Raw genomic sequence first — 24,884 nt, 5'->3', positions numbered from 1 at the left:
TTCCGTGTTGCCCTGTGTTGTTCCGTGTTGCCCTGTGTTGTTCCTGTGTTTTGTTCATTAAAACTTTAAACTGCATTAGGATCCTCACTCGCCTTTGTCTCACCGTGGAACAGCAATTTCCTTTAACAGAAATAAGTATTTCTTTGGAACACGTTATATTTACCTCCATATTTCTTGTAAATTCTTGAACAATTTATCATGTGATTAAGTCCTGACGTCAAATGGTTCATAGGAACTGTTTCCTGTTTAAACAAGCACTCACTGTAGAGAGAAAGCTTGGCTTAACACACAAGTAAACCCAGAGGCATTAAATCTAAAAATTCTTTGGGAAAACATGAGGTAAGCTATTTCATTTTTTATAACATTCATGTAAACACCTATATCGGTAATAGAGGTGTTTAAAAGTATCCAAATTGTTTAGACAAATTCTTCTTTTAAACAGAAATGTAAGGAATAAAACATGACAGTATGCTTTTATACGTAAGGTTTTCAATAACCCCAAATTATAGAAGTTCTAGTTAGATTGTATTTTATAATTTACAGGAATTTAAAATAAGCACATAGTTTACAACAGGGTATGTATTTTTTTTTTTTATTATTCCAAGCAACTCCATGCTGATTATCCAAATACTTTTGACGCTTTTATACTAATACACATTAAAGAAGTAGTAAATGTACTTTATTTATTGCAGAATTAACACACCAAGTCACCGTAGTGTATGTGGACAAATTAGAATTCCATAGATAGGAGCTTGTTCTGGGTGTGTTAGAGTGGTTGTGCATACTGGCAAAACTCCAGTTGTCGTCACACTGCTGAATTCTGGCCAATATACAAAGCTTTCATTCTAAGAAGCCTTAAATATATATAAAAAAATTTTTTTTATAAACGCCTTTGCTACATTATTTGCAAGAAATCATGCTATGGAAGACATTGTTTTTAACAAACCCAACATTAAAACAGTCAACTAAATGTGTGCCAGCTGCATATGAAACTTATACAGTGAATATAACCCTTGGATTGATGCATACTGTGAACATTTTATAAGCCTGAACAATAATTCTATACTAGGAGTGTATATAAATTATATTGGCTTTGAACACCACCTGTATAAATTATATACACTCTTAGTATAAATTGTTATATTTTGCATAATTTCTAATCAAAACTACTAAATATCAATTTTAAAAAAAACGTTTTAATTACCAAATTAATTAGTGACATTACCTGGGAAGAGAATTTGTAATTTTTACTGTTGACCAAAAGGCGGCGCCATTACACCATTACACAGGCCTGTGTGTGTTTAATAAAAAAAAAAAACTTGCCTCTTCTCAGCCGAGGGAACCATAAACAAGCAAGAATGCATGGTGTTTCATGCTGTGGCTGTTCCGTTGTTATCTTTGATATATCCAAGACTGTAATAAAAGGTTAAAAAAACAGTTCACTTTTTATATTAAAAATTTTATTGTGTATTTTTATGAAACTGCAATTAGTGATGCAAATGACTAATTAGTAAATAAAATATATTTAAATAAATATTAGTAAATTAAAAAGTACACTTTTTTTTAATATTTAGTATTTTTGACTACAATTGAAGTTGATTAATAGATGTATGCATTTTTATGGATTTATTTTTTAAAGAAGTTTAATTTAGTGGATGTTTTTGGACACGAACATTACAAAAGTAGTATTTTTAAAGTGTACACAGGGCTTGAATAAGAAATGCTAAACAAAAGCGTCTGAGCTTGTTTTCCCTCACTGCATATAATAGTTACAGTATTTTACCATTTGAAGAGTTTCCCCAGTACACCCACATATAATTTACAGTAATATTTTATAGAACTCTGAAGTACAGCTCACACAGATTTTGTCTGACCTCTCTCTCTCTCTCTCTCTCTCTCTCTCTCTCTCTTTGCACAATAAATAACACAATACATCTGCACATTAATACAATTATCCAATCATGCAGAAGCATAATACTTAAAATAGAGCAGGCCCAGAACAAAAGCTCAGTTAATTTTCAAATCAAATGTTAGAATGAGGAAAAAAGTCATCTCAGTGACTTTACCATAGTGTTGATGTTCGTAACAGATGAGCTGGTGTGATTATTTCTGACACTGCTGATCTGCAACTCTGTTCTGCAAGCACTAATGCTTTATTGTTGAGATATGTAAAGGTTAATGTCAGGACTGAGAGTATAGGAATGATCAGTAACTAAAATAACCTTTCTTAACAACCATTGTGAGTAGTAAGGCATATAAGGCATATTGGCTACGATAGAATAAAATCGTCTGGCTCCAATGCCTTCAACCAAGTACAGAAATCTGATGCTAGACTAGGAATAGAAATTGAACAGTAGTAGATTTGGGGGAAAAACCATCTGGCCTAAAGAATCTTGATTTCAGCAATGATGCTGAGAATTTGGCATCAGTATAAATACATGGACCTATCTACAGTTAAGGTTGGTGGTGTTTTCTTGGCACATATTGAGCTCATTAATAATGATTGAGAATTCTTTGAATATTACAGCATATCTGACTATTGTTTCTGATTATGTGCTTTCCTTTTTGGTTAATAAAATTAATTTCCTTTACCACTCTTATATTGGCTACAGACAGATGTGCTAATTTACAAAGCTCAAGTTGTCTCAAACTGGTTCCATAAACAGGACAATGATTTCAGTGGCTTTTCCAAATCTGAATCCACTAGAGCACTTTAACACAGATTTTCAGTATGAATGTACAGCTGAAAAAGTAGCATCAATCATCGAATGCAATCATGTCAATTCATAAACTTAAGGAATACAGAAAGTTGTAAGTTGTATAAAAAATGAGAAAAGTAACTCTAAATAAGGGTGTCTGCCAAATCCTGGACATATAACCAATAAATTAGTCTTTTACTCAAATTATTATTATTCAATAAGAAGTTAAATACACATCAGACTACGTTAAAGTTCAGAATTACCATATGTCATTTCTTATATATAATGGTTATGATGTAACTGAGTTGTATTTATTGTTATAATGTAACTTTGAGTTATATCTTTGGTTATGATGTAATGTTGCTGTTGATTTGACAGGTACAGATGTGGGGATCTGCGTTGTATATCAGGACTCTCAGTCAGATACTGCCATTGGTGCTTACGAAAAAAATCCATGGAAACATCCATAGAATTCAAAGATTACCTGTGGTATATTAAAGGTAAGACAAACATGGATAGAAAGCTGCAACTGTTTTGCATGACTTTGAGATTGAGTGTCATAGAAGCAGCCAGTAAAAATCTCCTTTAAAAAATCTTGCTTTTATTTTAGATTTACATATCGAGATCTCAATTTGACATTCAGTACATGTAATGGTCATGTTGCTGTGTTTCAGCCAACCAAAGCACACCAACAGAGACATTGAGGACAGAAACTGAAGATGAGGATCAATACAGTAGCAAGAAGCAGTGTCTTAAAGCATATTACACACAAGATTATGGTGATCTATCTATCTATCAGTTTTCTTTACCATTTATCTGAAACGGGGTTTTCGGGGAGCCTGGAGCATATTACAGGGGACACGTGCACAAGGCGGTGGACACCCTGTATATGGTGCCAACCAATTGTAATGCACATCATAAACACACCACAGAGGCAGGAATCTAAAACCCAGTCCTAACCCTTGGTGATGCTGCTGATTATTATTATTATTATTATTCACACAAATATAATTTATTAAATAAAAAGTAAGATTTTCATAAGTTTTCCCAAAATGCACCAATCAGGTCACATTTCCAAATCTATTACATACTAATATTTAACCATTATTTTACAATATAAGCATACTCTTTTTAATATTGGAGTACATTGCGATCATTTTGTGTGCCCAATGACCTGCCCTGCAGCTAAAAAATCAGCACACCCCAATCTCTTGTATTTGTCATTATATTCATTACCATAACTATGCAACGGATTGTCGTGCAATTTGCAGCGCACATTCATTACCTAACGTGTTGTGAATAATGATGGTGAATTTTCATATCTTCCTGGTCATACCAGAAATGAATGAGAGTGTTTAAACAGTCATATTGTATGCTGTAAAGCTGTATCAGCTTTTGAATAGTTTGGTCTATGTTGTTTGCAGTGCTTGTAATGGATTAACCTTAATGACATTCAATTTGCATTTGTTATTTTTACATGTTTCTTCTTCTAGTTCTTCTTCAATCTTTTACACCTATTATGTTATTGCTGAGAAATGGTTTTACATGTTAAAAACTGAAACCTGCATGTCTGCATTCTGTACACAAGGTTGATTAATTTGCTGCCTTAAAAGAACGCTTGACTTCGATTTAAAAGGGAAAAAAAGGTTTTTGGGCACCGTCTCATCTCGCCATGAGATGGTAGCATTGCCAAATTGTAAAGTTGCTTTGTTGACTTTAAAGTGCCATTTCAACATCTTTAAGTATAAAATAAATGATTAGAATGTGTCAGCACACACTTTCCACACCTCCAATATGGACTGCTAGAGCACAGTCACTCTCACTCACTCACTTATTTTCTACCGCTTATCCGACCTACCTCGGGTCACGGGGAGCCTGTGCCTATCTCAGGCATCATCGGGCATCAAGGCAGGACGTAGTGCCAACCCATCGCAGGGCACACACACTACGGACAATTTTCCAGAGATGCCAATCAACCTACCATGCATGTCTTTGGACCAGGGGAGGAAACCGGAGTACCCGGAGGAAACCCCCGAGGCACGGGGAGAACATGCAAACTCCACACACACAAGGCGGAGGCGGAAATCGAACCCCCGACCCTGGAGGTGTGAGGCGAACATGCTAACCACTAAGCTACCGTGCCCTCCCATTATATTATACATTTATATTTAAAATATTTTGACTTGTTTAAAAGACAGAGCTTGTAAGAGTTCCTCTCTTTTTCTTTATTTTTTTTGTAAGTGCTACACTGAAGTTTGATAAATGCAAGTTACTTTCAGTCTTTCTGTGCTAAAAAGGCACAAGTTCCTGTAGAGATAACAATACACATTCTCCTTTTTTTTTTTTTGCCAAATAAACAAAAAGCATGTCATCAATGTATTCTCTCTTGCTGTATCAAAATCTCACCTAGCTTTTACTCAGAGATGGTCCCAATAATGTGCGTCAAGTCAAATTCAGTTAGTGCATGAATACATTACAAAAATGTTAATACTGAATCCTAAATTGTGGATGATTAAGCTAATAAGCTACTGTATATATCAAATGCTGAAGGAAATTTCTGGAGTGTTGAAGATTAAAAGAAAAAAAAATAACAACCAGAACCGAAAACCGTGACCCAAACCCAACTGTGGGTTTTGTGAACCGTGCCACCCCTAAAAGTAATATATAAAATATATAAAAGTTGGTATACAACACTTCAGCATCTGACAGGGGCTTTTAGAAGCTGTGGACCAGAATTTGACTGCAGTGTGGACCTGGTTAGACTTGATTAGAGCACCTAAATTGACTAGTCTATGGCAGGCTCCTATTTTATACACTATCATATTCGTATTCAAACAACTCATTCTGTCAGATACCTCACAGAGACACTGGAAGTAATGAGAAGGAAGCTCACTGCTGAATCAAAGAATTCCTTAGAGACCTTACAAACAGTCTCACACCATGAGGTAGATAATGAACATTTTACTTCCCTTGATTAATTGGCTCAGGTGTGCTGGAAATTGGAACAGGAGAAAAATGCAGACTCAGAGGATATGGTGACTTGGTTAGGAACCTGGGGACTAGAGAAAAATACACTGGAGGGGATTCAAGTCCAAATTTTCCTACTCTAACCAATGCAGTTGTCTCGGGTGTATCGCAGTTCGGAAAACTAGCCATTTTGCATGGTCCTGAATAGCCTATTAACTTATGACGTGTACCATTGACAGCTATGTAGTGAGCAGGTGAAAGACAAGTCATAAAATCCTTCTATGTTAGCACAAGGAAAGAATAGAAAAATTAAAGAAAAATCATTAACATCTAAAAACTTTTATTTCCACTGTTATTCAGCAGATGCTTTTAAATCAAAGCAACAAATAACTTTCATTTTAAGAAACGTAGGCAATTGAGGCTTATGGTTTTTAAGGACCCATCATAGTTTTGTCCTATGATCTTTTAATCACTGTCTCATAATGGCTTCCTCATTTTTGCTGTTGTAGACAAAAAAAAAAATTGCAAGTAAATGCGGTATTCTAATTTTAATTACCTCGTTTTCTTATTGAAGAATGTTTGTTTATGCAAACCAGTTTTCTCTATGAGACTGCATGACAAATGGGAATGATGCTATGAGAAGAATTTTCTTTAACCATTAGTCTATCATTAGAGGACCTTCATCAAATGAAAAATAATGTGCTATGGACAAAACATTGTTATATTGTTTGGTATCATTGTGTGCAGTGTGATAAGTAAACTGGCTCAACCACTAACAATAGAACCTGATGGATTAAGGTTTTGCTTTTGTTCTTCATATTTACACAATATGGCCAAAAGTATGTATACACTTAAATATCACCACGATGTGTCGGCCAAACTGTTGCCAGGTGTGTTTGTGTGGTGAGGCTTTAAGACTCCCCTTCCTAGAAGTAAGAGGCCCAATCCTGTTCCAGCGTGACAATACCCCAGTGCAGAAAGCAAGCTCCACGAAGACATGGCCATGGCTGGAGCAGAGGAACTTAGAGTAAATTGCACAGATGGCTGACTTAATCAGAATCAGGTTTATTGGCCAAGTGTGTTGATGTTGACACACACAAAGAATTTGGTTCCAGCTGTTTGTGACTCTCAAAAGTCCAGACATAAATAACACTGTACTATACATTTAGCTTGGACTATACAAGACAAGACAAAACAGACTATACAAGACAATACAGACGTTGTGAGACAATACAGACAGTACGAGTATTAAATATGAATACAGAACATATGACAGATCAGTTATGTACATACGGTGTGAGATTGCATGGTAGTGCAAACAACAGTATTGTGCAATATTATGCTTTTGTAAAATATACAGCAGCAGTAATGGTGTTCTCTCGTAGTTTGTGATGTGAGGCCATTCCACACTGATGCAGGGTTTTTTGAGTGTAGCTTCTTTCGGCTATTCTGATCTCTTTTATCAGTAGGTTCCTGGCCTGTTTATACAGGGCTTTGTCCTGCTCTCTATATGCATCTTCACTGTCATGTCGAAGTTTTTTCAGTTTGGCTGTGAACCATGGCTTGTTGTTACTGAATGTGCAGAAGGTTTCAGTTGGCAGGCACACATGCACACATCTTCACAAAAACTGATGTAAGATGTCATGGTGTCAGTCAGTTCATCCAGGCTGTCAGTTCCAGCCTCAAAGATACTCCAATCAGTGCAGTCAATTCAGTCTTGTAGCCCCTGCTTTGCCTCACTGGTCCATCTCTTCAGCAGTTTTCACTACAGGCTTAGCAGCTTTTAAGAATTCTGTAGCAATGATCCAGTGTGGAAGTTCAGGTGTTAGATTTGCTCTGTTAAAGTCTCCAAGGATGATTAAAAAAAGAATCCGGATTTGTTTTTGCTCCAAGCCGGATATTTGGATTGCCAGGTTTTTGCAGTGCATCACTATTTACACCCTCCCTACTTACACCCTATTCAAAGTAATTCAGGCGTCCTCACACACCATCAGTGCCTGAAAGAACAAAACCCTACAGCCAAGATCAAATATTTGAATGCATATATTTTGAAATGGCACATGAAATGATGGTATAAGAATAGAATAAAAGCAAAAATAATCTCAGTAACTGACAGGCGTTTAAACCAATCTCGTTTTGCTAACTCACAGGTTCCAGTGGAGGGACTGATACACAATGAGTCTGTAAACGGTACATAGTGCGCTAGATAGGGTGTAATAAACAGCCCATTTAGTGCGCCTATGTAGGGAGGACAGAGGCGTTTGAGACTCAGCTATGATTTGTGAGCGAGTAACCAGGAAGTAGAAGAGAGTAGAGTTTAATCCCCTCCTACCTACATGTGAGTCGCCTTTTGCACCACGCGCCGTCGGTGAGGAGAGACGGAACCGGCGGGGAGAGGCGACGTCACCCAGCTAGCTAACAACCGAACACCCGACGAGCTGAGAAAAGAGCACAGGAAAGAGAGAAGAGACGGCGGAGACTGAATCAGGTACAGGGGGTTATTTAAAGGTGCGAGTGTTAAAAAGAAAAACCGGAACGTGTTTCTAAGGGCAACGAGATAAAGTGGATTTGGGTGGGAAGAAAACAGAGGCCTAGATTTACAGCGCACTTCCCCGAGAAACGGTGTTTAAACGGTGCGAATCTCGTCTTTTGTGTCTGTTCGTGGTACCTGTACATGGAACAATAACGAAGGGGAAAGAGTTTGTGTGTTTTATAAAGCTTTGTGCTGCGTCAGGTGAGTTTCAGTCAAGTAGCGTTAGCTTTACGATGCTAAAAAAAAGAACACCACAGTCGTTTAAAACACTGCAGAGAAAAATCTCGTTTGTTTCTGTCTGTACGGTTAAACGGTGTAACAGTGAACACGTTGTAAGATTTAGCACCGCGTCCTGTTTTCTCCTATTTTTCAGGTGCCGAAGCGATTCGACAGCAGGGAAGATGGCGGACGATCCGAGCGCAGCCGACAGAAACGTGGAAATCTGGAAAATTAAGAAGCTCATCAAGAGTTTGGAGGCTGCGAGAGGGTATGTGAACGTGTTCTGTTAGGAACTGCGGTGTCTAAGTCTAAATCTGTGGTTTTTTTCCGATGTTACGAGCCTTGCTTGGTGATTAGCTGGACTACTGATTCGCTAACTAGCATGCTACACGTTAGCCGGGGCCTTGGGAGGAGTTAGCGTTAGCGGAACCGGCAAAATGAGGAGCATGCAAGGAAGCGAATGAGCTCATGTGGATTGTTTAAGCTTGTAAATGTGGCTACTACTTAGCTTTAGCTTTACTATATCTGATCTGTTGGAACAGTTAGCGGTCCGTGTGACGCGTCAGTGCGGAGAAACTAGCATATGGCTAACTGAACACTGTGGCTGAATGGATTTAATAAGCGTTACATGACAGGCTTTGGTTCCGTTTAGCGGTCATTAACGCGTCAGTGTGTACATTAATAATTCGTGTTTACTTTACCACGGTTTGGACTTTGTTTTAAAGTCGTGACTGTTTGTGTAACGCTAACAAACTGGATATAGCCGGTATGAGCTACCAACGGTCTCTCTGAATGGCCCACGCGCACGAAACTGACTACATAAACATAAGCGCGAGCCCTCGTTTACACGAACTGCCCTAATCGCGTGATCTGTAATGCCCTTGTTTTTTTTACCCAGTGGTTACCGTTAGTTTAACGTTTCTGTCCTGTGTCTGTGTTTGTGTTTGGGTGTAATGTGTGCTGGTGGGATAATGGTGGCACTGAGCAGTCTGTGTTTAAATAAGCCATGTGGAAAAGCTGTACGCTTCACTGCCTTGCGCACACATTCTTTTTGTCAGGTAACTATGGGCTAAGGAAACACTTCAGTCCTTCATTCAAGGACAATGTGTGTGTGTTTCTGTGTGTGTAAAGGTGGGGGTTTCCCCTATGACTGTCTAACATGGGCTAGTGGGTTTTGTTTTGAAGTCCTGCCTTGAAAAAAAACTGGTCTGTCATGCAGTAAAAGTACTGTACATATGGGAGAGGATCAATGTTTTTCTTTAGAACTGAGCATATTTATATTGGCATTGAGCTGATTGCTGTTCTCTCTAAAGTTAGTGAACCCAGCATTCTGTTCCTTAGTAAAATGACAGTCCCGTTTCAGAGTTTCTTGTGTGAATATTGTGGGTTTTGCTGCTTGTGCATGTTCCTAAATTAACACTCTCCAGTCGCTTTGCATACTTTTCTGCTTCGCTCGGGAATATCAGCCGTGTTTACACCATCAAAAACTACTGTTGTGGTATTTAGCTTTACTATGTTGCTTAATGTCTTTTGTTGGTAATTTACTGTATTTGTCATACATTTGTATTATGTGTCTTCTTGTTCGATATATTGCTATTCAGTGTGGGACTGATTGCAGAGGAACAAACATTACACCTGTCTGTCTGTGATGGGAAGGATGACCGTAAAGTCTACTGACATTTGTAGAAAGAGTTGAGCCGCTGTCTAAATGTCAGTGCCATTATGGTAAATTGTTCAGATTTACATTTTTTTAAGCATAAAGAAGACTTCTGCCCTAAATGACATTTAAATGAAAAATATTTTTACTGTGTTTAGAGATTTTGCTGTATTTATTATTCCTCTGAGAACTATGTTATGTATGTTGTGCTGATTTTAGGGGAATGGAAACAACTAGTGTCTTGAAGTCCTGAAGATTTTAGACATAAGGGATAACAGTCAGGGTTCACTGTTAGTTTCCATGCACTTCACCTGGTCAGACTACAAGACAGAACATTTATACAACTGAGCATTGGGGGGTTAAAGGTCTTTCCCAAGGACCCTGGAGTTGAGTTTTAGTGGTGCTGGGATTTGAATTTGTGACCTCCTGACCAGAGGACTGCTAGGAAGTTGAATGGAAAACTGTTAACCAAAGGGATTAATAAAGCATCATGTTTAAACTAAACAAAAGTATAGCTTTGATTTTTATAGCAGAATCTTTACTAGAAGGCATTAAGGACCACGTTATTTCTAAAGATTATTACGCAAGTTAGGCATGGGGATTTTCCCTTTAACCCAAATAAGTACTGTGCATAGCCCAAAGAAAGCTTCATTTGTCACTTGAATCTGTCTTGATCAGTTTTTCATGGCATTTATAAAACATCATTTATATCGAATCTCAAAATATGGTCATGAAAATAGATTGTGCTTGGGCTGGGTTTGATAATGTGTTTCTTGTCTGTATATTTTACATTTTCCGCATCCTAATCATTGTTCAAGCCACCTGATTGTTCCTTACTATTGGTAGTTTGTTTCAAATTAAGAAAAATAAACAGAAAATAATTCACCTTCCCCATTAGGAAAGAGCTAGGACGTGCATTATGAGTACATGTGGTATTAACCAACTCGCGGGTTGTGAAACATCATTTTGTTCTGCCCTGGTTCGTAGCACTCTGAAGGCAAATGAGCAGCAGGTGGGGAGTTGAATTGTACGTCATTGTAAACAGTGCAGGCATTTTGTGAATGATGTGAAAATGTTGTGTGGTGCTGCCGACTGTGCCATCGGTTTTATGATGTACTCTTGTGTTTAAATGTGTGTGATTTGATTTTCTTCCGTTTGGTGTGTGCTATTTTTTTGCTTCCTATCAGAGATTTATCAATCACCCACGGTTTAGATGTGTTGTCCACAGCTTTTAGTCGTCTCGCTTCACAGAAATATCTGCCTTATCAGGCTCCTTCAGACACTCGGGCAGTTTGGTGTTGCTTGTGTATATCTGCCACCTGATCACAAAGCATTGTGACATGCTTCATAGATGTGCCCTCATTCTAAAACATTTAATGGAAATGATGCGATTAGTAATAATACTGTTTGTGTGTTTAGGTTTCTAGTAAAGAGATGGTCTTTGCTTGTTATGGCTACACAGGCTACAATGTGACTTGAACCATTCAAGGTTGTTTTCCCTTCATTTAAAATGTACAAATGAGACATACGCATATATGTATAAAAATTGAAGATATTCACTATGAAAAAAATATAAATCTTTTCTTTAGGACCTTAGTTCAACACAATATATTAGCATGTTACATAGGACTATGTAAAGTGGAGATGCACTACAAAAGAAAAATGTTTAAAAACGCACTAGCAGTTTATAATCACTGAACAATATTTGATGGATTATATGGCATTACAGGCTTAGGGTGTCTGTGTTGACTGAGTCTCTTTCTCTCTCTCTCTCTCTTTCTCTCTCACTTTGTTTCTCAGTAATGGGACCAGTATGATTTCACTGATCATCCCTCCTAAAGATCAGATCTCCAGAGTGGCCAAGATGCTGGCTGACGAGTTTGGCACAGCTTCCAACATCAAGAGCAGAGTCAACAGACTGTCTGTGCTTGGAGCCATCACCTCTGTACAACAGAGACTCAAGCTCTACAACAAAGGTGTGTTTCATTTTAACTTATGACCACTCTCACTTCTTGTTAAAAGAATCTTGACCAACCTGGGTTTTATTTGTGGTATTGTTGGCATTGCTTTCCAGTGCTGGCATGTGATTTTTAAGTTTTTTTTTATGTATTTCGCAGTGCCCCCAAATGGTCTGGTTGTTTACTGTGGCACCATAGTGACTGAAGAAGGCAAAGAGAAGAAAGTCAACATTGACTTTGAGCCTTTCAAACCCATCAATACCTCGCTTTATCTCTGTGACAACAAATTTCACACTGAGGTAGGTAATGTACTCGCGTGAGTTTCTACTTAATGACAGCATTCTTGTTTAAGAGTGGGCGAGATAATCCATGATAATCCAAAACTGTTTGCACATGTAAACCACATGAATATGATAAGCAAATGATGATACGCTCAGCAGTACAGCACTTTGTGTGACCCGTTGTTGCTTGTTATTAATTTGACATTAACTTTGCGATGATCTGTAATTTGCTGTAATGGCAACATTGTAGGGAATAATTACTGAATAATGAGATTACTTCTGCTGTATAGAACAGCAGAAGTAAATTAAAACTGCACGAGAGAAAATGAAGCTTCAGTATGAGGAGTTATTTGTTAACTTTGAATTTATTGGTATCTAAAGTCAGCAGTGTCACACAAGATTTGTTCTGCTTTATTGTTCAAACAGACTGAGACATCTAGTACTGACCACCCACACATGTTTCCACCCACATTAAGAAAAAGCTAAACTGTAAAACTAAATATTTTCTCCCCCACAGAAGCTGCTAAACTGTTATCTCAGTGCTGTTCATGCCGTTATCTACATTATCTGTTTATAAACACTTGTACTGATGTTCACCCAAACAGTTCAACGCCTTTAGTGGGAATTCATACATCTTTGTCCATGGTAGAAACAACTGAATAGATGAATTCAGTTTATTTAAATGCAGTTAGGTGAGAAAAAGAAACAAAACCAAGGCTTTCTGTTGGGGAGAAAAAAAAATTCTGTGTATTTTCATAACATTTACATACAGACGATACAATAGTATGTGTGGGTTTTTGTCTGCTGTAGAAAAATCTAAAAAATAATAATAGTAATAAAAAATTTGACCATGAAACCAGACACATTTCATTGGTAGCAGGGTAACGCTTCAATTGATTAAAAATGTTAAATATGAGACAGTCTGGTTTGTATTGATGTTCACTAGCCATGTGTAGGTTTATTTCAGTTAAATAAGTAATTGTGTGCACATACCACCTTCTGGCAGGTGCAGGACAAAAGAAACTGCTAAAGTAAAAAAAACTTAATGTCCGCAACATGAAAACACAACAGGTGTTGTTAGGTTTATTTCAATGCCCTTATACCTACCCACTTTTTTGTACTATTTACCTTTTATGTTTGATAGCGCTCTTTCTTTCCCTCCCTCCCCCCATGTGCAGGCTCTGACAGCGTTGTTGTCTGATGATAGCAAGTTTGGCTTCATCGTGATCGATGGTAGCGGCGCACTATTTGGGACCTTACAGGGCAACACTAGAGAAGTGCTTCACAAATTTACAGTGGACCTACCCAAAAAACACGGTACACAACATATACTCTCTCTCTCATATATATATATATATATATATATAAATAAAATACACACAGCTATCCAGTAGCTCTAAATGGTAATTAGCTTGAAGAGTGTCCTCTTACTACAGTGTCACTTTCACCTGTCCTTTGTTAGAACCTGTGTACTTACCTTGATCAGAAATTCCTTGTGGTGTAGGAGAGTAATGCTGGTTTTATTTCTCTCTCTCTTTGTCAGGTCGTGGAGGACAGTCTGCGCTGCGTTTTGCACGATTGAGAATGGAGAAGAGACATAACTACGTGCGCAAGGTGGCCGAGACGGCGGTGCAACTATTTGTGTCCAACGATAAAGTCAACGTAGCAGGGTTGGTGCTGGCTGGTTCAGCAGACTTCAAGACTGAACTCAGCCAGTCTGACATGTTTGACCCGGTACGAGCGAACTCAATTTTTGGTTATTCGCAGTATAATTCAAATTCACAATATAATATAAACTTCTGACACCAGAAAAGTGTAAATATACACTGGTCCTACATCATATTTCAGCTGTATGTGCTTTTTTTTAATTAAAGTTCAAGACTGATCTCAAGACTGATCAGACTTACATGATTGTAGTATAAAAAGATATTTCACCCCTTTTGTATTTGAAAAGCTTTCAAGGCTGTTTGTCAGCCGGCACACCGTTTTTAATCCAAAAACCTTTTCCCTTATTGATCCTGAACAACCCAATCGCTTTTATTGTCATGACTGACTGACCTGTTCATCTCTTTAATTGGTTGAATAATAATTAGATGTCAAACTGCACAAGTACAGTTCTGAACTGTTCGCGCTTATTCTTGGTTTGATTTTTATATATAGGAAAGCACACAGTTCAGAAGCTAATATATATTTTATACTGTTTTAAAACTGGCCTTAGTTCCATTTCTTAGTGTTTTTTTTTTTCTTTTCTTTTTTTTCCCTCCCTAAAACTCCCCAGTATTCACACCCATATTACCAGTTCAGAGAGGGTAAAAATGGTAGAATGGTTATTTTACTTGCTTGAGTATAACCTATATTGTGCCTTTGTAACAAATCACTATCATGACATTCCCGATATTATGTCTGCAGTTTAGGTCGGCTTAAATCTGCTCTGTACATTACCCTCAGTTTTCACTTATCGGGAACCTTATGAAGAGGTTGCAGCTTTGATCTTTTTCATTTGCTGGATGTAATCATACAGCAGGAAGAGACATCCCGTTCTAAATATCACTGCTCCCAGAGACCTGGCCTGCGATTCTATACTCCATATCAGATCAACTATACAATAAATCATTTGTTCTGTGTGATGTATCATCCAGGATGACCTGATTGTCTTGATGGACTCTCCTGCAATCTGTCCTTTAATGCCTCGTAGTTTTTTTTTACCTCTGACACTTCATTAAAAGGCCTACTGCATGTTCGGAGATGTTAGTTTTCATTACTTAGCTCTGCCAAAGTCCAGGCGTAACTCCCAAATGTAAATATTACCAGTTCAGAGACGGGTAAAAATGGAAGAATGGTTATTGTACTTGCTTGAGTATAACCTATATTGTGCCTTTGTAACAAATCACTATCATGACATTCCCGATATTATGTCTGCAGTTTGGGTCGGCTTAAAGCTGCTCTGTACATTACCCTCAGTTTTCACTTATCAGGAACCTAAAAATACTGTTGTTTTTGTTTTGTTTTATTTTTTCTTCTTTGGTTTTATTCACATGATATCTCTGACGAGTACATGGGTCTATTGTAAAGCCTATCCACTGTACCTTTTGGGAATGTTTAAAAGAGGGGGAAAAGTTCTTGACATGCCCAGAGATAACTGCAGTATAACAGCTGTTCCTGTTCCCATCCTGCTTTAATCTCGACCTTCTGCACTGAACCCTACCCAAATACTGGAGCTCCCACACCATCTGTTCTGCTCTTTTAGTTGCTATTAATCCCTTATATATATATATATATATATATCAACAAAAGCAAATAAATATACAAGGACTATATATATATATATATAATTTATTGTCCTTGTATATGTATTTGCTTTTGTTGTTAAAGTCGCAGATTCTCCGATTTTCTAGCAATGTTCAATGTCATGTTAAAGAGCATTCCTCACAGCAGAAGTAGTGGAGACCTCCCAAGACGTACATTGCCGTTGTACTGAGATATCACAGCTTCTCTAGTTAGCGATCTGTGAGTTGTCGAACAGTGGTGACGGCAGGGTATTAGCGTGAATGTTGAAGCCTCAGTACCCGATCTGTTTGAGCAGATAAAAGGCTCTCACCAGGTAGTCGGATGACATTCTGGTTTGAAGACCCATTAACCAAAATGAAAATGTTCAATGAATAATTAAAATCAAAAATGTCAACTCAGCATTTATTGATAAGTCGTTATTGTTATTAAATAAAAAGCAAATGCTAATGAGAAATATAGAGACGCACTCACAATTGCTTTAACAAGAATAAGAAGGAAAGAAGTGGCTTGGTTGCTGCTCTTAGTTTTAACCTTGATTGTATGCAAAGGTTAAGCTTTGCAGTGACGCGTCAGAACGTGACCGATTTGTGTGCTTTTGTTCGATTGCAGAGATTACAGGCTAAGGTGCTGAAGTTGGTGGACATCTCTTATGGAGGAGAGAATGGTTTCAACCAGGCCATCGAGCTTTCGGCCGAGGTCCTTTCCAACGTCAAATTCATCCAGGAGAAGAAACTAATAGGTGCATACTGTGTTTTTTGTATTGATATATGAATCAAGTGATTTTATTGAGCCCCTTTTTGAGCACTGCCTCTGTTCCTCAGGTCGCTATTTTGACGAGATCAGTCAGGACACGGGGAAATACTGTTTTGGTGTGGAGGACACGCTGAAGGCCCTGGAGATGGGAGCTGTGGAGATCCTAATTGTTTACGAGAACCTGGACACCATGAGATACATCCTACGAGTACATGGGGCTGAGGGCAACGGAGCAGAAAACGGTACGCACGCACCCCTACACCATGCTCGACCTGTGGGTACAGCAAATAGAAAACACCAGAGGCAATCACACAAACACCAGTGTCCCTACACACACTTTCACTACATAGCCCTGTACTGATTACATGTTCATGCTATGAGTATACACAAGCATGGCTACACACTGACCTGTATAACATGTTTACAGTGAGCAGAAAGAAGTCAAGGGCAGTGGATCAAGCTTGTTAGTAGTATCAGCCAGCTTGTCTGTCTGTCTGTCTGTCTGTGTTGCTTTCTGCTTGTTCCCAACCCTTATTTATTTAACTATTCGTCTTGAACAGGATAAGAGATTTTCTTACTTTAGGTCTGTGCTGGTAAACTCTTGAATGAGCCGAGCTAGCTAAATCGACTGGGAGGGTGTTTGTGTTGAGGGTGGAGTTAAATGGTTCAACACTCCTGGATGGCTGATACTGTATTTGGGTCAAATATACAAATGTGAGCTACAACAAATTTGCTTTTACCGCATTTGGCAGTCGCCCTTATCCAGGGTGACTTACATTTAGCTCAGTTATACAAGTGAGCAAATGAGGCTTAAGGGCCTTGCTCAAGATCTTAGCAGGGGCAGCTTGGTGGACCTGGGATTTAAACTGTCGGACTTCTGACTAGTAATCCAACACATTAAAAATTGAACATGTCAAATTTTTATTTATTTATTTTTAAAAAGTAGCGGAACAGCACTTTTTTCAGTTTATTTTACTTAGGACTGTTTGAATGTTCACACTTTAAATATGTAAAGCTGAATAATTTTACTTCTGATTTGTTTCAGATGAAAAGACCATTTATTTGACGCCTGAGCAAGAGAAGGACAAGTCCCACTTCACAGACAAGGAGGTGTGTGTGTGTGTCCACATTGTGCATTTATTCATGAGTCGAACAGTTCCGTTCAAAAGGTCATATTAACATATTGAGTCTTGCACCTGTTTGCTATTCCTCACACTTATTAGCTGGGCATATATAGACAAACAGTGCCCTTTAAAGGCCTATATTTTGAACTACTTTTTGTTTATAGTGCTTGGATTTTTTTTCTCCCCATGTAACTTGTTTGTTAATTTGTGCCTTCATCAGACGGGGCAGGAGCATGAGCTGATCGAATGTATGCCACTGCTGGAGTGGTTTGCTAATAACTACAAAAAGTTTGGTGCCACGCTGGAGATCGTCACAGACAAAAGTCAAGAGGGTTCGCAGTTTGTGAAGGGATTTGGAGGAATTGGAGGTGGGTACATGGGCATGCACGTTTAGGCTGTTCTTGCAATATGAATTGTATTTTTAGTTCTTTGCCACCTGTGGCAGGTTCTTGCTGACGGTCCTAACAGTAACTCTGTGAAAGTGTTGGGTTCTGAAGGTTGCAAATTTCTGGTTAGAAAAATAGCCTCATCTGATAAGTAGGTGAAGTTATTCAAATATCTGGTGAATCATTGTAGCTACCAGTATTTGAATGGTGTGATCATTGTAGAGGTACCTGATGTCCCCAATAACCAAATATCGGTTTGGATGTTTAAATAAGGCAGAAGGCATTTCTCTGTTGTTTAGACTGATTCAAGTTATTTTGGTTAAATCTCTGCTGTTATGATGTTTGCTTTCTTGTTTGGTTCCAGAGAAAGCAAAGCATATGAGCTACATCGAACTGAATGCATTTAGAACTGTTATTAATCCTGAATAATTGAACAGTACAACCACTAAATGCAACTTCGCTCTGTTGCTCTCGCCCTCTGCTCGGCCTCCGCGTCGCGCACACTCGCCCAACGTGTCGCATCAGTCTCGCCTGCTCGGTCTGACCTGTAGTTTCTTGTACACTCACAAACAAACTGAGTCTACAGAGATTAAGTTCCCCTTCTTAAATAATAAACTAATGCATGTATTGTATGTTATTATTCAAATAGTCATTTTACTCTTTCTCTCTCTTACTCAGGTATCTTGCGGTACAGAGTGGATTTCCAGGGAATGGAATACCAGGGAGAAGATGATGAGTTTTTCGATTTGGATGACTACTAGGTAGTCTGAGACTGAAATGAGAAGCGAAATGAAAAAAGAATGATATGGAGAGGAGAAATCTAGAAAGAAATATCTTTCTTTTGCAGCAAGCGAGTGTGTGGACCCTAATTAACCACAAACACACATAAAAACACACACAAACAGGCAGTTTCCGAAGCTGAAGAGGAATTCACTGTCTGTCAATCAAAATGAAGGACAGAGCCCTTCAAGAATAACAAATCTGCTCCTGCCTTAGAGCGCTCTGATTGGATAAGACTTTGCCTCATTTTTGTTTATTCTTTCCCTTTTGAATTCAAGAAGCGACAGCACGTGCCCATGGTGTAACTCCGCTCAGCCCAACAAAGAACCATCTCTGGACTCACTCCTCTTATAAAGAAATATATATTTTTCTTTGTCCTTTAAATTTTTTTTTTCCCTTTCCCAGACCATTCTTGCCTCAGTGGATCCTTTTCGCACCCCCCCCCCCTCTTTTTTTTAACTGGCAATTGCTGCTGCTGTGTTTTATGACAGTGTGGGATTTTTTTTTTACCTGGGTTTCTGTAGCGAAGGGAGGGGGGGAAGACAAAAAGTATTAAATTTGAACTCTTTAAAATTCAATATCCTTACATGTGACTTTTTTTTTTTGTTTGTTTGTTTGTTTTTTTCCCTCCCTTGAAAGAAAAGGATGATGGCAGTGGTTATCAAGATATAAAACACTTTGTCAATCTTTGTAAGGCTTTTACAGTGCTTTTCATTCTTTATTTTTTCTTAGACATGATGAAGAAATTGTTTGCTTTGTGACTCTTTGTGCTCAAGACATGACGAAAGGCAGCTGTGCTCTGGAATCACTCGCCTTGATTAAGAGCCTGAAAATGAGCATTGAAGACTTTGAGTGGAAAGAGTTCAGGGTTCGTTTTTGTTTCGGACCAGATTGTGTATTACCCTGGAGTTGTATTTAGCCAAAGCTGATATTGCCAATGACCAATAATTACATACAGGGCTTTTCTTGTCCAAACTTAATAAAATAAACAAAATCCCTCTGAAGCAATTAGTGGCATTCAGTAGGGTTTTCCATAACCCATACATGTGGTCAATGGTAAGCAAGCTGAACTTGCTAAAAAAAAATCCAACACAAAACCCTGTACTGTACAGCTGAATTGTGTGAAACACAAATCCCAAACTCGCCTATAATAAGGATGTCATTCATGATAATTTGGCATTTCTACAGAGTGTCATGATTGTTGTACATTTTAGTTACACTAAGCAAGGGTCAAATTTCTAAGAACCATTTTGTTATGGACTGTTTCCCCCACACACACATCATTTACACGCTATTTAGCAACTCATGTCTGTCCTGAAGCTGCTCATGAATGAAAAATGAAGCGCACTATGTTTCCATCTAGCTTGTTTGTCTTTATTTGAAATGGACCCTTGTGTTTCAAGTGTGTAAATGTGTCGGAGTGGAAAGGATTTGCAATCTGCTGTAAACTGAATAATTTTCATGATTACAGTCTTGATTGATTTTTGAGCAATTGACCAGATTTCCTACACGCTGTTCAAAACCGGCTTTTCAGGCCGGCAACATGTCTGCTTCTTATTTACATTTACAGCATTTGGCGGAAGAGCGACGTACATACGTGCTTAAATCTGTAGCATTGAATACATTAATGCTGGCTCACTAGGTTACATTCTTATAGTGGAATGAATGAAATTTGTTTGATTAAGCAACCCCCAGATTATAGAGTTTGGGTGTACAAAAAAGTTATTTGGGCTGGCTAGAGATTTTTCATAGAATAGGTGTTTAAAGTAAATTCAAAGCATGCAATGTATATATGATTAATGAAAAAAGTTTGAGTCTGTAGACTTGACATTAAGGCTTTATTAAGGCAATGTTTAAACTTTCTGGAGGGAAAGAAATTATATTTATTGCAGCAATAAATTCTTCTAGTTCTTCTAGTAGTGTTCAGGGTCCCCAATTCCATCTTGAGCTCAGTTTACTGGTTATGTTGGGAAAGTGGAGACCTGGGTTTCCTTTTACTTCCTGAAGATGTATAGGAATGTGGATTGACTACTCTAAAGTTGCTCCAAGGTGTAAAAATGTGTAAGTGTGTGTTCATGGGGTCGTACAATGACTGAAGATGGATACGAGTTATTATTAGAGTAAACAATGGGTAAACAAATCTTATCTGTTTTCAGGTTCTATATGAGTGCTTCACTTCCATCTACCTATCTACAATTTTTTATTACATTTACATGACTGATTATGTTCAAGTTTTAAGCCTTGTTGTATTTGTTCATCAGGTGTGTGTGTATATGTATAGAGAGATAGACCGTGTGTATATTTATAGATAGATAGTGATAGATATATACATATCCATATATACACATACATACACACTATCACTATCTATGCATATATACATACATACACACACACACACCATCACTATATATACATACACACTATCTCTCCATACACAGCCACACACCCTCTTTGTGGCTGGTAAACGCTGGAGAATGTTGGCTGTGAAAATCTCAGGATCTCAGCAGTTTATGAAATACACAAACTGGCAACACTTTTATTCCAAGGAAACTCTAGTTTTGGAGCTGCTGGTCGATAAGGAAACCCCAGCAACACGATACGCCAATCAGAAAGCACCATGCCGTTTAAAACCACGCCCCAACACATTTTATCTAATGGCAAATTCGGTGTGTCGAACTTGTCGAAGCCAGATTCGACAATCAACACGGGGATGAAACGAAATAACATAAGAAATGTATGTATCTCATATTATATATATATATATATATATATATATATATATATATATATATATATATATATATATATATATATATATATATATAAAGCGGACGTGTGTGTGGAATAATGTAAGGAGCAAACATTACACATTAAACATTATAGCTGCTCCTTCTCCACGTGAAACTATGCAACAATTTGGATCAATGCAGCAGACAAAAAAAAAGATTTATAGAATAGATTATGAATAACTGATTAACTTACTATTCTGACCCATGTGTATAGGAGCCTACTTATTTATGTTAAATATAATGTTAGCAGATTCAGTGTTATCGTGTTAAAGATTAAATAACGGGGCCTTATGAACCAAAATCTTACCGTATGGTAGCAGATCCTGTTTATTTTGATATAGAGGCGTGTAGGTGGTTGTTGTGTTGTTTCTGGCTTCACACCTGCTTGCTGTTTGCTGACTGGTTTCCATTTTCGCAGAGAGTCGAACGGCACAACAACATGGAGCCGGAGATGGAGGACAAAACTCTGGAGCTGATGGTGAGTTAAAGCCCAACACGCTAAAATAGACATGTTTAAGAAGTCATTAACACAAATCAGTACAATATCAGGGTTTACAGGTTCGTGTGGATGGTAAATAAACAAAGCGCACCTATCAGACGGGGAGGATTAGCATAAGCTAGCTGGAGCTAATTAGCTAACTGGCGTTAGCTTAAGTGTAATTTAAAGGCCTGCGGTTGAAATAGGAATAAAAGGTAAATGGCTTTATGTATTTAAACGCATTTGAGTTTAAAACGACATCTTTAAACGTAACGCGAGATAGTTAAATGTTCAGAACGTACTCGTTGATAGAAATCGTGTTCCAAATCACACATTATAGCACCTCAAAGTGAGCCAGAATAGCTCACGCGCTGTAAGTCGTAGCCATGGCGATTATTGGTCACGCTCAAATTTGACACTTTTGCCTTGTTAGTGTTGTATGCGGTTTGGGACGAAGCCAATATCAGTGTTAAGGGGAGCGTCCAATCATTGCGGTGATGTTACTGCGCCATTTGCTCAGTGGTATCGACTGTTTATCTTCTAAGGATGTTAACTAGCTAGATTTCTAGCCCAGAACAGAACTGGTTAACTGTTTTCTCGTAATAGGCTTGACATAACTTATTGTAGTTATTCAGTGTATGTGGAAGTGAACTAAATGACAGGTAAATGTTAAAGGTTTTTTAATAACAGTCCAGAGTGTTTGTGTTCCCACTGATAACAGACTCGTCTCATAGCGTAGTGTCACATTTACTGTTGTGCTGATGTCATTGCTGATGGTGCTGACATCCATTTTTAAGAGATTAATCATTCTATCCTGCATTGTGTGTGGTTTTTTTGTCTCTTTATACACAAGGGCTGGGTGATATGGAGGGGAACAAATATGGCATCCCACAAGGTTCTATTTTAAGCCATCTGTTATTGCTTTATATCTCCCAAACATATAATTGACAGACATAACGTTGTCTTTTACTTCTCCACTGATGAATCACAATTACATTTTTCAACTCCGGCAGATCTACCGTTAATCCCGAGAATCTATTTAAAATCTTGAGACTAGATTTTTATGTTCTTTGTTGTTGTTGTTCTGTTTAACTAATTCTAATCATCTGCTTTTTATTAATCGTTAAAACTTTGTAGTCCCCCAGGTCAACGATTATTAAAGTAAATAAAGAATGTGATTCATCTTAATGCTAAGTTGAGTCACATGCCCTCAAAGATTACACGATTTTGCGACCACAGGAATTAATGCAAACTCTGCGATATTTCGTGGAGCTTGAAGATTTTTCTAAATTGCTATAGGATTTACACAGATTTAGGCGAAGACATTTCATGTAACACGATCACAATGCAAATTCAGTAAATGCCCTCTTCAATTCACTTGTCAAACAGTAGCTAGCAGAGAAAATAACTACGTGTGTCGGCACTATTAGGGGGTTTGCAGGAAATCTGTGGTTGCACTTGTTTTACCACTACGAGTAGTTTTCTGCAAAAAAAAAGGAGGGAGGGCGCAAAATACTTTTTAAGTTGCCCGAAATATTGGGCACATCATAAAAAATCTAAGAATTCCTGCAGGGAGTGTAGAGTTACTGTTACCACCTCAAAGTGTTTTACACACTTGCACAACATGATATAATAAAGATGTATCGCACGATTTATCAGTTTATGGTTACATTTCATATTATTGTCATATTCCCCAGCCGTTGGGAGTACCATGATATTATTTGTAATGTTAGAATTACTTTGGTTGGTTTTTGCCATGGTCATTATCTCAAAGGATTATTTTTGTGGTCATGTTTGCCTCATTGTACTGTCAGAGGCTGTGGTTACCAAGCTCTTCCATTTGTCCCTAATGCTGAACAGTCTGACATGAGTTACCCAAAAGCAAAACCTGTTTATTTCCTGTTTCTTCATGCTCTGTTGGCCGTGTGTATGTGTGAGATCCTCAGTTCAGTGTGAATACGGCTGATAGTGCGTTCAGTCTTTGGGTGTGGTCGTGTGTTTGTTTTTTTTTTGTTTTTTGTTTTTTTAATTTTGTGTGTGGGTGTGTGTATGTGACAAATGTTTACATAAACAATGATTAAGCCCACACTCCTGAATGAAAAGATTCATAGCCCCACCCTCTCCATGGTACTGATGCTTAAATGTTGTGTGTCTGACACTGTCTTCAATTCTGTGTGTGTGTGTGTGTGTGTGTGTGTGTGTGTGTGTGTGTGTGTGTGTGTGTGTGTTTGCTTACTGTATGTTGCTCTAATACTGTTTTTTTCCTTCCTCACTTACCCTCACTTCCTCCTCTTCTCACTTTATCTCTCTCTTTCTATTTCTCACTCTTGCCTGCCATTTCTCAATATAACTTCATCCAAATTGCACCCATGTTCTGTCTCTCTCTTCCCCTTTTCACTATTAACTACCCCTTTTTTGCTTTTCCCTTTAACACTTTTCTTCATGGCTCATTTCCTCCTCTCTCTCTCTCTCTCTCTCTCTCTCTCTCTCTCTCTCTCTCTCTCTCTGACGCAGTGCTCTTTGCCTCGCTCTCTCTGGCTGGGTTGTTCCTCGGTGGCAGAGAGCCTGTGTGCTCTCAGGTGCCTGCAGAGCCTCCCCACCTCCCGGGCCCACAACCAGGTTCTGCTCTTCTCTTCAGTACTCGCTCTATTTTTTCCCTCTTTCATCTCCATCTCCTTCTCTTTTCTCCTCCCTGCGTGGTACCACCCCAGCCAGACCACCCATCGTCTGTGTGTCCGTCGCATTTACTCACTCACTTTGTAAGGGTCTTTCTGAGTAACACGAATTTAAATAGAGCTTTTGCTTCCTGGAACTTGTGCACGAGCATGATGGAGATGATACAGGCTGGATAAAGTCAGTGCTACTCGAGCTTTCCCCTTCTTCTTCCAGTGGTTCATGTCATGTGTTTCTGTCAGGGAGAAATAGATAGTATGCATGACAGAAAATTTGGATTACCGGAAGGAGGGATC

General features: G+C 38.3%; 2 protein-coding genes and 3 long non-coding RNA genes across 13 annotated transcripts in view; 3 read left to right on the top strand and 2 right to left on the bottom strand.

The window, feature by feature from the left end:
* The window catches only part of LOC113654943, a 10,191-nt gene extending 9,876 nt beyond the window's left edge, over positions 1 to 315 (bottom strand). The window contains exon 1 of the long non-coding RNA XR_007144264.1: positions 164 to 315. This is a non-coding gene — a long non-coding RNA (uncharacterized LOC113654943). The remainder of the gene's footprint in view (positions 1 to 163) is intronic.
* LOC113654942 lies at positions 204 to 4,474 on the top strand. The gene is made up of 3 exons (XR_003443584.2): positions 204 to 339; positions 3,078 to 3,199; positions 3,374 to 4,474. It is a non-coding gene; the product is annotated as an uncharacterized LOC113654942 (long non-coding RNA).
* Positions 1,323 to 22,368, bottom strand: LOC113654885. 4 transcript variants are annotated; one of them, XR_007144267.1, is made up of 4 exons: positions 22,218 to 22,368; positions 22,028 to 22,106; positions 21,745 to 21,935; positions 16,490 to 16,627 (listed from the first exon to the last, which is right to left on the bottom strand). It is a non-coding gene; the product is annotated as an uncharacterized LOC113654885 (long non-coding RNA). The 4 variants fall into 4 exon arrangements; XR_007144268.1 differs by lacking the exons at positions 16,490 to 16,627; positions 22,028 to 22,106 and adding an exon at positions 1,323 to 1,413 and having other exon boundaries at positions 22,218 to 22,358; XR_007144266.1 differs by lacking the exon at positions 22,028 to 22,106 and having other exon boundaries at positions 22,218 to 22,358.
* On the top strand, positions 7,992 to 20,003 carry etf1a (eukaryotic translation termination factor 1a). Of its 4 annotated transcripts, XM_027165163.2 has the most exons (13): positions 7,992 to 8,154; positions 8,573 to 8,686; positions 10,020 to 10,143; positions 11,495 to 11,564; positions 11,876 to 12,051; positions 12,193 to 12,332; positions 13,493 to 13,631; positions 13,858 to 14,048; positions 16,212 to 16,341; positions 16,424 to 16,597; positions 17,401 to 17,465; positions 17,700 to 17,847; positions 18,544 to 20,003. In XM_027165163.2, exons 5-13 carry the CDS (start codon positions 11,889 to 11,891, stop codon positions 18,624 to 18,626), a joined length of 1,233 nt encoding a protein of 410 aa, XP_027020964.1. In that variant the 5' UTR covers positions 7,992 to 8,154; positions 8,573 to 8,686; positions 10,020 to 10,143; positions 11,495 to 11,564; positions 11,876 to 11,888; the 3' UTR covers positions 18,627 to 20,003. The 4 variants fall into 4 exon arrangements, with proteins under 4 accessions (XP_027020964.1, XP_047676107.1, XP_027020961.1 ...); XM_047820151.1 differs by lacking the exon at positions 11,495 to 11,564; XM_027165160.2 differs by lacking the exons at positions 10,020 to 10,143; positions 11,495 to 11,564.
* fbxw11a (F-box and WD repeat domain containing 11a) overlaps positions 21,251 to 24,884 on the top strand; it is a 17,719-nt gene continuing 14,085 nt past the window's right edge. The window contains exons 1-3 of one of the 3 annotated variants that reach the window (XM_047820149.1): positions 21,251 to 21,382; positions 21,856 to 21,915; positions 24,430 to 24,534. In XM_047820149.1, coding sequence (XP_047676105.1) covers positions 21,266 to 21,382; positions 21,856 to 21,915; positions 24,430 to 24,534 — 282 coding nt within the window. In that variant the 5' untranslated portion in view covers positions 21,251 to 21,265. Of the gene's footprint in view, positions 21,383 to 21,855; positions 21,916 to 22,780; positions 22,811 to 24,429; positions 24,535 to 24,884 lie in introns of those variants that run through there. The other 2 variants (XM_027165158.2, XM_047820150.1) reach the window with 2 other exon arrangements.

The sequence above is a fragment of the Tachysurus fulvidraco genome, chromosome 10 (assembly GCF_022655615.1).
Source record: "Tachysurus fulvidraco isolate hzauxx_2018 chromosome 10, HZAU_PFXX_2.0, whole genome shotgun sequence".
NCBI lineage: Eukaryota > Metazoa > Chordata > Actinopteri > Siluriformes > Bagridae > Tachysurus > Tachysurus fulvidraco.
The sequence above is the reverse complement of the archived record's forward strand: the minus strand, read 5'-3'. Positions and strand labels throughout refer to the sequence as shown.